General features: G+C 34.3%; 1 protein-coding gene across 1 annotated transcript in view; it reads left to right on the forward strand.

Moving 5' to 3' along the window:
- The window catches only part of LOC111507659 (uncharacterized), a 58322-nt gene extending 45913 nt beyond the window's left edge, over positions 1-12409 (forward strand). The window contains 3 exon segments of the mRNA XM_023163002.2: positions 6025-6356; positions 6359-6823; positions 6825-12409. Of these exon segments, the coding sequence (XP_023018770.2) occupies positions 6025-6356; positions 6359-6823; positions 6825-7157 (1130 nt within the window). The 3' untranslated portion in view covers positions 7158-12409.
- Positions 12410-15417: the final 3008 nt, after the last annotated feature.

Below are 15417 nucleotides of genomic sequence, written 5' to 3' on the forward strand. Positions count from 1 at the left end.
GATGTTATAGCCCAAGCAAAACAATATTGATCTTCATTACGAACATTCACAACAGCTTTCTTCCATTGAATACATTGAGGCAGCTTCACATATGAACGTCCTTCCAGTGGACTGTATTTATTAATGTTGACCTCGAGAAACAATATTTTTTCACAAGTCCAACCTGAATTATAAAAAAAAAAAAATATTACTATTCAATCTTATTGAAATTTTTAAAAAATAAATACCTGAGTCACGATCCTGGAACTCAGTCGTTTGTGCCACAATTACATCACGGAATCCATCAAAAACAGCATTCAAATCTGAAGATTGGTCCACTATTTTATTTTGGGAATTAAATGACTTCGTGTCCCTCGAATCATCAGTCTGAAGAATATAATTCCCAAAAACTTCCATATTCACCTTGATGCTTTTATGGATCCTGATGGCTGATTCCAGTAATTCAATGACCTTCTGCCTAATCTTATTGAAAAATGAAATGTAGTCACTGGTTACAATCGAACTCTCCACCCTGTATGTAGCAATGCGGCAATTGAATGCATTCGTTATAATTTGAACACCGTCAGACAATTGAACACATGCATTATTTTTATGACTCATGGTTCTTCGGTGAGAATTCACTTGGCTCATAGGAATTGTCACATTACAACAATTGCACGTATACATAGGTGTTGCATTATCCACTCTCACCCGTTTCACTGCAGGCCCTCCTTGGCAACTCTGGAGCTGATGCCGACGAAGATTATCACTACGAGTGAAAGATTTACCACAGTCACAGGAATACATTTTATATAATAGTTCTCACTAACTCACTTGATGTAAACTGACATAGCCAACACTCGTACGCTTCTTAAATACACTCTGATAGGACCCGTCAAGACGTCATAGCCAACCCCACTTCTCAACTACATGCGCCAAGATTACCTCCCAACTGAATGCGATAACAGATGTCGATATACGAGCAAGCAGTGGTCGTTGCGGTCTCGGAGAGGGTAGACGCTAGGCAAACAGTCCTCGGCTGCCGTTGTGTCACCATGGATAGCGGGGCTAGAGCGAACCTTCATCGCTTCAGGAGAGGTGAGGGCAGACCGATGAATACGCATTACTCTGCCACACGTCGTGGAGTGAACATGTCGCTCTCTAGCCGTTGAACGGTTATTGCTGTGACGTCACTCCACTACTAACTTGGTGCCCTAACACCGATGGAGCATTTATTACTTGGAGGATCTTCGAAGTATGCAGACGTATGTTTGTACATAGACAAACAAGCACATGATGAAACCCTGTACCGTGCATTCTCCTACACACACACATAAACACACAAAATCTCATATGAAAAAAAAATCTGAACGATCCATGCACCAGACACTTCAAGGTCACAACGCCTTGACTTCACTGCACAACAAAAAAAACTTCACCAAACAACAACCAATAAAAAAAAGCAATTAATACGTCATAGTGGTGGGGGGAGGCCGAGAATCAGCTGTAAACAACTACTTTCAAACGAGTATTTCAATGTGAAACTCCAATTGTTTTTGTCCCGTAGTTTTTATTGATTCAACCTCCACTTCTTCCATTGATGTTCAATTTAGAAGAGCAAGATAAACTCTGGTAAATTTTCAAAAGTGTAAAACTACAAATCACCCCTTTCATCCTCAACATGGGTTATCTTTTATAAATCTTTTTCTATAGATTGAACCACTTTAAAGATTCTTCACAGTATAATGAAATTCTCGGTTACAACTAATTGCGACAAGAAATCGAACATATTACTAGTGACATAACAATCCAAAACATTGTGGAAGATTTACTAATAGAGAAATCCTACCATACTTACCAGTAGTTCCAGAATGACTCTCACTACTGCTTCATAATGATACTTTCCATTTTTTAAAACTTTTTCTTTCTACTTTTGGCACCGGAGTCTTGTTATTTTTTTCTTTGTGTATCGACGCACCTGTATGGTTGAACATAACTATCGATTAAGCGAAGTACATACTTCAACTGTTTCATGTATAATATTCATATCTATTTACTATTTCATTTTGAAAATTTTCAATTATAATTTGTAATACCGTTATATATCTGTATATCGTCTGATTGTCGTGTTTTTAATATGTTATTCTTTCAAGCTTTCAAAAAAAAAGAAGCAAGCAATCAATTTCAAAAATATAATTGTATTCAAAGATGTGTAGATCATACGAAGAAGTGAGTTTCGGACACAAACTGGAATAAAGAGTTACTTTCATATAAACATTGAATTACACGAAAGAAAAATATTTCAGAAACAAATACTTTTTCTGGTATAGGAATACTGAATTATACAAGAAATACTTTCTTCTATTCAGTTTGTATTCCAAACTTTCGTCATGGAATAGAATCAGATATCATTCACAGGATTCCTACACAATATACTAAATGAGAGAGGTAAAATTTCACTCACATGGAATACTGTCACCCTCAGTAGTTGACATCCGATGTTTCGCCGTAAGACACTTGCCTCATCAGCTCTTCTGTACCTACCAAATCTAGATGAAATGGGAAAAAAACACTCAATTCATTCATTATATGACGACTTTGTGCCACGGAATGAGTTCAATCAACTGATGTTATCGATGACAGTGCGTAATGACATTCATTCGCTTATTTGATGAAATCCCAGTCAAAAAAATCTTGTATAAATTGAAAGAGGAATAGTTTTAGGAGAGGTTGATTTTTGGGAAAGAAGGGTTTTGACTTTCTACTCCTCCATCGTGATACAAAAAACTTCGGGAATCTTGCAAAGAAAGGAAGGAAGCAATCAATTAAAAAAATCTATACAAAGATGTGTATATCAAACAAATAAGTCATTTTCAGACACAAACTGAAAAAAAACCGTCTCGAAACAGTACCTTTCATATAAACCTTGAATAACAGGAAAGAAAAATATTCCCTTTTCGATTTATATTTATTATAGTATTATGACTTTTATGTTTATTGTAGTTTTATGATCTTTATGTTTCTGAAGTCTAATAAATGAATGTAATTGAATTATTACCTAACTCAACGATCAATCCAGTGATAGTTCAGTTTTTTTCCTATATGGCTATGATATTGTAAAAAAGGTTTGTTTCATGATTTTTTCAGTCCATTATAAATACAATTCAAATTAATGTGGGAACATTTACTTTGGCTTAAAAGAATTTTTGACTCTACTTCTCCTTCCTAAAAAAACTATTTCAAATTTGAACATTTTCTTCCCTCACGAAATGGTCGATATTCAATGTGATGGAATTCCAAAATAAAAGACACTTGACGTTCCCGCTTCTTGCCTGTTGATCATCAGAAAAAGTGCAAAATTTTGCAGTTTTGATTCAAATAATTTCTTTTCTCTTCTGTCTCATTGAAATACTCATAAGGTACGATTGAAAAATCATTAACAAAAATATAACGTGTTTTGTCAATTAGTAATGTTCAAATGTTGAATATGAAACAGTTCTCAACTACTTGAACTAAGTCGATAAAATATCATAACCACATTAAAACGAATTCATGAATTCAGAAACCCCAATTCGTCTCCAACTCGTTTATGTTCCAAGTTATCTCCGCAGATATTAAATACATGTCGTAAAATATTGAGCGGTAACTGTTGCACAATTCTGCGGTATTTTGAGCGGAAACTTAGTTACATAATTGTACTGGAGAACATCGAGAGTAATAATAGACAATTCGCAGAGGGAAAGCATAACAAATCTCCATAAAGACCAACTCCAAGCTCTGGCATGTTCCAAGTTTCATTGGAACGATTCCACTTTGGAAAGTTGATTGTTTGATAGTAACTTTTGACAGTAGCATTGAAAACTAATGATATATATGATGTCAAGCTGGATTAGAGAGTAAAATGTCTTCATATTGAAGTAGATTTGAGAGTCTGATTGGTCATTTCAACTGAATTGTAATTATGTATCAAATGATGATATGATAATAATAGAAGTTTGCATCCCAAAACGTCAGTTCCACGGTTGAAGTTTTCCCGACAGTGGGGGGACGTGGAATTTTGAGTTTGGAGTATCAACATGACAGAATGATACTGGATGAAGCCTGTAAAGTCGCCAGGAGTACGGATTCTCCCTTCTCTGCATGGTTCGCGAACATGAGAGATCAGGAATTGGAACATTTCTCATCATGGCAACTGCCCGACCAGCTGGTGAACTCTGTTTTTTTTTCGACACTGAACGAAGTGATTCTATATCTGTCACCTAGTTAGAAAACGCTTAGCAAAAAGTCCATATGAAAGCCGCAGAGTTCACTTCATTTCTGTGGCAACACAAGGAAAAGCCAATGCCAGGGGTCTTCTTTCACACCATTGAAGACCTTGACTCATCAAAGCGCTTGACCTTTGCTTTTCTTAGGTCGAGTGGGCTGAAGTCGGAAATTGAGGGGTTAAGATGCCTGCCAAGATGATGTCTTCAACACCTCAGTCTATCGCAGTCGCGTTATGGGTATAGAGGTTACTGACACAAGGTGTGGGGTCTGTCTCGAGGCGTCAGAAACCATAATGCACTAGCTGTCATCATTTCCAGCATATGCGATCTCAGCCTATATACATCGATATAACGCCGCCCTAAGAGTGCCTCATCACCACACACGGCACTTTTACGGCATTGACGAGACACCGGTGTTGCCCTACGCTCTTGGGGATATTGTTTTCCTTGTGAGGAACGAGGAGTTCCAAATTTACTGAAACTATTTGTTTTCCACGTTCAGGCTCATACAAGCTAATAAGCCTGTTATAGTAATTCTTGACCACTAGAGCAAGACGATATTTCAGACCACTGTGTCAAAATCGTTATGGAGTTCTTGGTGGAATGATGCCCTCTCACTAAATAATAAGAAAAAAAAATCATGCTCACTGATTAATGATTGTAATAAATTGATCTTCTTAAATATTTATATTAAAAACATTGAAAACTGCTTGAACAACTTCTTGAACCAAAATTAAAGGGCATTATCACTTCACTTTCTAAAGTGCTGTTGATGGGCCTTTATTCCCAGTTTTTCACAATTACATTTAATATAAGGAGCAGTTTTCTTCAGAGGATAATCTGTAAGGATTTAGAAAACCATACTTAGGCGTTGTTTTGATGTTACCTGATTCATTTTTATCGATGATAATGTTTTGTAGAGCGTCATAAAACTTCTCAGTTCATCGGAGGATTGAATTGACTTTCTCTCCACACTTGTATTGTTTATTATGGTATTTATACAAGTAGGTTTCTTTGAAGCTTCAGAAAATGTTTCACCAATAGGTGATATGGTTGAATGTGAAGATGAACTCTAATGGAAAACTTCCGACATTTATTATAATAATAATTGCTTGCATTGATAGGAAACAAAATATAGAGATGATAATATATATAAACAAAAATATGAGCTCCTATCAAATCTTTGTTGGTGTATTCTAGTTTCCGGAACCAGATGTCGGTGGTCGGGTCATAATTCGATGATTTTGGTTGATTATCAAATTGTTAATTATTTCCAGGTCATTATTATTCGTTTTTCTAAATTTTCATTAAGGTTCGTCGGTAATTTCAACTCTAATTCTAGAATTCTATATTTGAATCATTAAACCCGGTTGCTTATGTTTTTTCATTTCCTGAATTATTTTGTGAACAAAAGTTTCATCAATTTCTTGAATTATGCATATGCTTATTTGATAACATTTCACAAAATAGTTCTACTTGACGTAGAATGCCCACTACGGATTTGAAGGTTGAAATCGATATCGATAAGTGATACACCTAACTATGTGATATTCATTATAAATATTTTACAAAAATGGCGACATGAGTTTCGCTCTACAATTGCTCACTCAAGCGAAAATGGGGAACTATTGTGAAGTAAAATACGTGTAAACCCTTATAGTGAAAATCTTGCACTAAATTGTACGAGTTATTGTTGATATGGATTGCCCTAATTCCAGTTGCTGTAAAATCCCACAAGAGAAATCAACACCACAATTCATGAAATTTATTTTTGTTACAGGTTATCTTCAAGAAATTTCTCCTTCAAGCTACACACCAACTTTCATGCCAAAAACCGAGGTATCCAATCCACCTCAAACCTCCTACGTTACTCTGCGAACAGTTGTCGAAACCCAAGACCTTCGGCCGGAGTATTCTACCCCAAGTCCAGCTCCAGTTCGACATAAGAAATCTCTAGCCATGACATACACAAGTACCGGTGCAGCATTGAGTTTACCTCCGAAGAAGAAGGACATCTACCGCCCATATTCTCTGGAAGACAAACCGTCACCACCCTTTTTCCACCATGCCATCCGAGTACCTGCTGAGGAAGACCTTCATGCGGCACACGCTATCCTATCCTTGATCTGAGTGCTTCAACAACGGTGTTTTTACCATCTCCTCCTCAAATACAAATCCAGGAACAGATTCAAACGGTGGAGGTTCATCCAGACATTCACGAGTCTGGGATTCTTCAGCCATTGAGAGCGACAACGCCAAGTGAGAAACCTGGTGGTAAAACGGTGGCATATACTTACGAAGCGTTCTTTGTTAGTGACGGAAGATCGAAGAAGAAACATCATCCAGATGACCCCACTGCCACCCTTACGCCAAAAGCCATAATAAATGAAAAGCCGAAGTACACCTGCAGCGAGTGTGGGAAGCAATACGCTACTTCAAGTAACCTCTCCAGGCACAAACAGACACACAGGAGTCTGGACTCGCAATCAGCCAAGAAGTGTATAACTTGCGGTAAGGCTTACGTGAGCATGCCAGCGCTTGCAATGCATGTGCTGACCCACAAGTTGGCGCACCGTTGTGGGAGTGTGTGGCAAGCAATTTTCGAGGCCTTGGCTTCTACAAGGCCATCTCCGATCGCACACTGGTGAAAAACCTTACGGGTGCGCGCATTGTGGTAAAGCGTTTGCTGACAGGTCGAACCTAAGAGCACATATGCAAACGCACTCTTCAGACAAAAACTTCGAGTGTCCCAGGTGTCACAAAACTTTTGCTCTGAAATCTTATTTGAACAAGCACTTGGAATCTGCTTGTCTCAAAGAAGAACCAAGTACTGCGTTGGGGTGTATAGAAGAGGAAGGTGTGCCAGAAATAACTGTAGCTACCCCAATGCCTATCAGAGTGTACGCAGGTTGATAGTTTGAGTGTTGATTATTTGATTGTTGAATGATTGACAATTATTCTAGACAAAAATGCTTTCATAGGGATCTCTGATGAGTCATTGCGGCAACTGGACACATGTCCGTTCGAAATTTGTGATTATATATGACCTGGATGTAACCAGTTGTCAAAACTATATATTTTTCAACATATACTATAGACTTGTTTTAAATAGATAAATTATGAAGATATTAATGGATCGAATAGCTTTGGTCTCTCGGTCGGAGTATATATCTAGTCAGCTTTCTAGTCTTTCCACTTAGTTTATTTTGCGCGTCACGTAAAAGGCACGTCGCTACGAGCGACATGCCGTTGAGATTAGCGATGATTTATTTTTCGTAAACTGACGCCCCTTGTAAATATCCCCTCCAAAGAGATAACACATCGCAACACGTCCACTAATTTAGGGTTAGTATGTAAGCTGTACCTTCTAGAAAGCCACGTTGGTTGGTTGTAAATAGACAGCAAACAGTATTTAACGTGCACCACTTTAGTCTTATTTATTTAATCTGTATGTTGGGAATATTGAAAAGTTCGTAATGATTCCTCGTAAACGGAACGTAATGAGTTTGTCTGTTGAGTAATTAGGATGTTTACTGAATCAATTGAAAATTAATCGGAAGCAGAAGGAATAATATTTATATAAATACAAAAACCGCCCAAGATTAAAATTATATTTGAAGATCATTAATATTGATGATACCAATATATAGGGAAGCATTTTGATGAAAAGTATATTTCGAAAGCGAATTTGAATGTCACATATGAATTTGTTGAAAGACCATACTCAAATTTTTGTTTTATCCCAAATTTTCTTGGAGATAATAATATTCTTGTTTTTTCGCCATATTGATCATGAATAAATAAAACAGAGGCGTGGTAAAAAAATATATATTTCAAAGTTCCAACATGTTTGTAAAAATTCAATTGTGCGTGTGATCGCCTGATTTGATTTACGAAAAAAAAAAACCATATCTTGTAAAGATCATAGTTGAGATCACATATAAAAAGTGAAGATTTTATGGATGAAGTAGCAACCTCTGGAAAATGTCAAGGTTTCTGAAAAAAAGCGATTTAGAAGTGAATATATCGAGAAATAGGTTGGAATTATTAAAAGTATGGTCAGAGTATGGTCCTTTTACGGCCTTTAAGGGGGGGGGGGTGTTGCACTTTCTGTAACATTAGTGGTACTATTAAGTGTGCAAGCTATCAAGCGACTTCTGAATTAGATTTTTTGTGACAGATAGTAATATTACAAAAATAATTTGAAAGTATCACTTCATGAAAAAAATAAACATGAAATTATAATTCATACTTGAATTTGAAAAACTACAATTTTCAGGCAAACAATGTTGAATCTGTATTTGAATGTGACAACATTTCTTGTTGAATGCTTGAAATGCAGACTTCAATTATTTGAAAATACCAACAAATTCGAATTTTAATATTCGACCAAGCATAATTTCAATTATATTGATTATTGAATTGACAAAAATCACAGAAAAGATGAATATTGAAAAATACTGAAATGAAATTTGTGTGCAATATGTAAAAACGATCTAAAAACGAATGACGATGCGAAATTATAATTTTGATCACATCAATCTTTTTCTCTGATAACTGTAGGTTTTCACACGTTGTGATTCACTCATTCAGTTGGCCAAATGCGTCGTTATTCAGTGTACATGTTTTTTTGTATCCAGTGTTTCTCCTCATGGATGAGTAAGGCTTCTGATTAGTTAACTCCAACATATTGGTTTCTATTCGTTGGTTGCTTGCGCTTGTCAATCCAAATATTCGAAACTGATCCTCTGCCAGCTTCAGATGTTAAACCACTCTATGTGTATGAAACAACTGGTTGCCGTATTTGCAGTTCATCGGCTTGTGTAAAGATTGGTCCCTAATTATTTTCACTTCTAACTTCTGTCTGATGCAAGATATCCATTCTCTAATTACCTTTCCAAATGAAGTGTTTCTCTAATATGATTGTTAATAGGTTCGTTCCAAACAGCGTCAGAAACAGTTTCTGACAGTCAGGATTCTGCGCAGTAATGTGATTGCGTTCCAACGTGAGTTTCCAACCATTAGTAAACTATCAGTTTTCTGTTCCATCCAAGATTCAAACCTGTCCGAAATCTATCAGAATGGTTTGAGGATTATCTTCTAACCATCAATCTGACGCATGCGTATTCCGTATTACTGTTTCTGTTTTATGTTCATGCAACTTACAAACAACATAACCTGCAAAAATTGTTATAAAATAAATTATGTATTTGCTGGCGCAGGAAAAATTGGAAATTCTTTAAGTGAACCTATAATATGAACATCTTTAATTACACAAATTAATTATTGCGGTGACCTCCCAGTTCCATGTTGATAAGGAAATAGAATAGAGATATAAAATACTGCAACCTTCTTTTACTCTCCAGAAATACACTTGATTAGATTTATTTTTAAAGAATTGAAGGGGTTATATTTTTAGGAGTGACATTCGTTGTGGAATGTTTGAAATACAAACTGAGTAGAGAAAAGTATCTTCTGTATAATTCAGTGTTCATATGGAAGTATTTGTTTCGAAAAAAAATTTTTTTCTTTCGTGTACCTAATTCAATGTTTATATGAAAGTAGCTGTTTCAGGAGGACATTCTTTCAGTTTGTGTCTGAAAGTTACTTCTTTGCATGATCTACACATCCCTGTATAGAGTTACTTATTTTCAAATTGATTACTTCCTTCCTTTCTTTGGAAGATTTCCTCATCCCCTTTTTTTGTATTAAGATGGAGTAGTAGAAAGCCAAAAACTTTCTTTCCCAAATTATTTTTAAAAGTTATGTCGAAATTCCATGCCAAACTTCAGTTGAACTATCAGCTGTTCCAATCAGAAATTTCAAATTAATCAGAAACCAATATTTACCAGACACGCGCGTTGACAACGATTTACAAACAGTTGGAAATCTGTTTGTGACTCGAAGTTGGAACGAACCTAATATAAAATAGTAACATGTAATGTCGATTTTTTCCCAAGTCTACTTTGAATACTTCATGATTTCCAACAATGAAGTGTTTTTTGTATTGATTGAATTATTGAAAATAGAAATCTGGTCAAATTATCGGGTAGAGAATTTCTGGAACTAATTATCAATTTGACATGGATATCTGTTTTGGAAGTCAATACAAATGATGAGGCTTTCTGTACTATGGTGTCAATGCTAACCTTCCCTTGTCTGAAAAAAATGATATTTTTTCTAAGAACATACTTCTTTTTTTCTGAGGTGGAATCTATGGAAGTCTTCTTTCACTTTCCTTCATTGAGAACGTCTTTAATCTCCTACTCGTTTTCATCCGTTCCTAATCCATTGAAGATTTCAAATTTGTTGATATATTTGAACAATGTCTACCTCTAACAACTCAGAAGCTACCTGCATTCAAAGTTATTGACTAAAAGATCAGGATAATATTTTACTCCACTTGTAGGTATTTTTTCACTTGAACTACACACTGATAACAACCACTCAGAGTGACCTTTCATCTTACGTATTGAAAATTATTCTAAATCCCTGAAATAACTAAATAAGAAGAATTAAAAATTGAAGGAGAAGAATAAAAATGAATAGCTGAAAAAACAATTATATTAAACAAAAAACCTGAAATGAAAATAGTGAAACAAAATACAAGTAAAATTGAACAAATTGAACAAAAAATAAATAAAATAAAATTAAAAAGTTAAAAAATTCCAAGCCAAGTGAATTCACGACGTTTCGATTGTTAGTATCCACAACCGTCTTCGGGTGATGACTGGTTATTATGTCAACATAAATGTTTATTTCCACTCTTTGCTGGGATTGCAAACACTGATTTTTCAGATGTATATTCTTACTTTGATCAGTACAAACTTTTCAATATTCTCAATAAATCTCTCGACATTTCAATGTTCTCTATCGAACGAATGCAACGTTTCTTGAACAACGAACTTCTGCAGATACCTAGTATTATTAAAGTTAATTAGGATAAGATTGAATTGAGAGTAGAATATTTTAAGCGGTTTTTCTCGGTCTAGTCGCATTCTCTTGTCATGGTCTCAATTCAATTAACAGACGTCCCTAGTCCCAATTTCTAGTCAATTATTTATTTCTGTTTATTTATTCCAGATCTATATTCAGTATAACGAAGTCCTAGACTTATTTTGATGTATAGTAAATTTAAAGAGATCAACGAAGCATAGTTTTGGCAGTATTTTTGCAAGTATTTATTGAGGATAATATTTATTATATTAGATTTAAAAGGACACGTTATCGATGTCATTATATAAATTACGAGTACGTCGAGTTTTGACTCTCAGAAACTGTAAAATATGAAAATTAGGAAATTAATTCATCAGATCAAAAACTGATACGTTTATTGAAAAAATAAAGAATATTTCTATATACAACGAGTTAAAACTGATCAGTCAATTGACTAAGGCTATAGAAACATATTTCTTTTAGGGAAATTTCGGAAATGAAGAGAAAATATTTTCAGGAATAAAAACTATACTCGTATTGTGTTTCTCAAATAATACATTATATTTTGTACTTCACTATATTCTCATAAATTTTACGAATTGGAATTTATTTTATGAAATTCTATTCATCGGGAGGTTCTAGAGAATAAAAAGTTCATTCCAGCGAAAGTTTTTCTCCCTTCTTTTTGCCAGGAAAACGGGATCCCTCATACTAAAAGGTAACGAAATGATTTTTATAATCATTATATATTGATCAGAATCTTCTTACCAAATGAGTTACGAAAATATTTGTGTAAATTGCATTGAAACTCTTCAATTTTTTTTATTTATTTTCTGCATATAATTTCTAATTTGAAAAATATGTCAGTTAATATTACTGCATTAAATTTTTTTTTCGAGTACTTATATTCATTAAAAATATGATTTTATTGTCTTTTTTGGTGAATTTCCATCTTCCGCAATCTGAAAAATAAAAAATTGTATGAAAAACTTTATAGATGAGTAAAAAGAGCAAAATTATTTTTCACGATGTTACTGTGTATATTCAATAAATTTTTCTCACGGAAAAATGATATATGGATAGTGATATGAAAAAGAAATATTAGAACTGTCGGTATGAATTGAATGAAGAAAATGTGATCAGAAATTCAATTATTTGGTTTTTTGATATGTCTACGAACCATGAATCTAATAATCTTTCATATCAATCAATGATTTGTCGCATTCAAAAACTTTTTCAAACAAAAAAAAATTGTTCTTTATTATATATATTTATATATATATATATATATATATATATATATATATATATATATATATATATATATATATATATATATATATATATATATATATATATATATATATTTAGTGATTTATTGGTGTGAATTAGTTCATCTACTAGAATATTTATTAGAATATTCGATTTCTTCAGGTTGTGGAAGGTCAAAACTTCCAATAAGGTCAATTCAACTCTGATTTTTTTCACAAGAAATGACTGGTCTTTTAAATTACCGTATTTGGGTACAATTAAAGTCTTATTGTTCATTCATATATTTAATTTTTGATAATTGCATTCGGCTAATTCGATGACTTTTCAGATATATTCCGAAAACTGTTAAAAAAAATGACACACACTAAAGAGAAAGGCATTCTTTCATCTGTCCGTGTGTATATGGTGCAATACACAATGTTTTTTATTTAAACAGATGCTCTGCAAAATTCGCAAACAGCTGTAGTTAATATATTTTTGATATGTTTCAAGGTACGCTATAAATAATAAACTACATGCCTTATTTTGATTGACGACATATTCAACAACATTTGTGGCATTGACATGGGAACTTTGAATTATCCCAAAGTACGATTACGATCGATTAGATATTTATTACGGTAACTTCATGACGGTACTTAGTTCTGTAGGTATTGATTTTCCCCGAGTTATGATATGATAAATTGGTTATTAGTTATTGGTCAAGTGTTCACGATTATCTTTGATGTTCTTATTATCATCACGTGAATATAATCAATTTTAGATTTCACTGTAAAATAGTCTCTGAAGAAATATTCTGGAAAAGCAATAATTGATGGAATTTTTAATAGAAATGTTTCAAATGCCAAATTTTCTGTTCTACAGTTTCTGAGAGTTGGTAAGAATAGAGGTGGGCCAGTGCAATAGGCCCGAGCGCTGAGCCAAGGCGAGTGTGCATCTAGTCATTAGCCAGTAATCGTAGTGCCGGGCCAAATAGATGGGTTGGATAATCATAAATTCAAAAGTACCTAAGTAAATGACTCCAATTTTTGAGAAATATTGTTAAATAGTACCAATTTCCATTGGCAAAGTAAACGTTGGAAGAATAGTTGGTGTGCCTAATCTGGGAAAACTGAGAACAGGTAGATATAACTCAAGAAAGCATCATATGAAAATGAGATTTTCGGAAGAAAGATTTCTTAGAACATTTCTTGAAAAAAAAAATTGAAATTTTCTCTGCAGAGGGCCAAAACTTTCCCAATGAAATATGTTTGATGACATGGTAATAGAAGTGTATATTATTGTGGGATGGTTGATAACTGATTAGGAGTCCTACAGTTTCAAAGTTTTATGAAGAATAAATAAGTCAATTCTGAAAAGTTTGTGGAATCATCATGAAAGTCTCCCCCTGGAATTGCCCACCAGATTATAGATGTCACGGGTCGATAAAAAGATCAACTTTCTTCGATGTAGAACACATTGAACTCAGACTCAGTAAGGATGTGAAAGGATGACTAGAAAATCTCAGCAAAAATTATGAGGGCTAGACATAGGGTAGATGTCATAGAAAAACTGTACCTTGAAGGAGAACGATGGTGACTTCATTTTGTCGTCATGGTTACAAATGTCCAGTGTTCTTACCTTCACGATATTTTTCCACTCCGTTGGAGAAACGAGTTGTTCATGATATTAACTGTATCTACTTGATGAAAATATCAAGAAAATTACTACCCCAGTGTATTGAATGGCCTATTTGGTGTATATATTTCAATCGACATAAAGATATTTTTGGCTTGGGAATCTACACAAGCCAATGGTTTCAAATTCATGTGATAAGGTTCTAGTGACTTCAGGTTCTCATATCTAATGAATTATATTTGAAAAAATATGAGCTCATGGCAGTTTCCTCAAAAAGGATAAATTTCGGCCCGTTCCATGGACTGGAATATATAACCAGAATTCTGCTTTGAATTGAAACCCGTTCAGTAGGAAATGGATGAATTTCATAATAAGGATTTTGCTAGCATCATGATCACCTTGGGCTAGACATTATCTAACAGAAATTTCAACTGGATGAGCTGCCATAACCTATAAAAGTGGTTACAGCTGCAGTTGACTGCGTAGCAATAAAATGAATGACATAGAGGAAATCCGATGTTGCCAGACTCACAAATCATTTTTATGTTTTGACGGTTTCTGGAAAATCTACAAAATTTCTAGACCAATCCTTATTTAATCTGGTTGATAACGGAACATAGTTCCTGAAGAACTGGTATATTTATCTGCCACAAAAGTGACTGATCCAGAAGTATCAGTTTGATTGATACATGACTTTGTATATTTATTGAATTTTCAAGATCTTCTGTCAATTGTGCAGATAATAACTCTATCATTTTTGGTGGATCACTTGGTTAACCAATTTGTCGACCGTAAAAGAGCCAAAATCTCAAAGTTCTATGTTTATTAGATCCGGATGGGTTATCTAGAGTGTGTGTTGAGTTCGAACTCATTGTTTTGTACCTTGACCTTGTCGTATCTTGTATCCAATGGCAGATAGTGATGTTGATGACGGATCAATCTCATCAATTGTACTGGGCCAACTCAGAATATAATGTTTGGTCAACTGTATTAAAATCAATTGGACTGACTCACAATCGCTCAATTCTCATTCAAAAGTCATTTTTGGGAACTTACATACCGAAATATAACAAGAAAGGCATAGCCAAAATTTTTCTTCTTCTTCAAACTGAATTTGTGAAAACTTTGGACTGTTGCTTGATCATTCGATCAATGAGATGATTTAAAAAAAACAAAATCTGTTATTGTGTCTGTCTGAAAACATTTGTGATTATCCAGCCCTTGTCCAGTAGCGTAGGAGTGAAAACAGTAGAGTGCGAGCAAGCTAGGAATAGGAGTTATTTATTTGAATATATATAGTTTATATACTAACATTCGCTGGCAATAATTTCGGGGGAATGTACCCGAA

The sequence above is a fragment of the Leptinotarsa decemlineata genome, unplaced genomic scaffold (genome assembly GCF_025532065.1).
Source record: "Leptinotarsa decemlineata unplaced genomic scaffold, Ldec_3_MD MMD2_tig00026328_RagTag_RagTag, whole genome shotgun sequence".
NCBI classification, from domain to species: domain Eukaryota; kingdom Metazoa; phylum Arthropoda; class Insecta; order Coleoptera; family Chrysomelidae; genus Leptinotarsa; species Leptinotarsa decemlineata.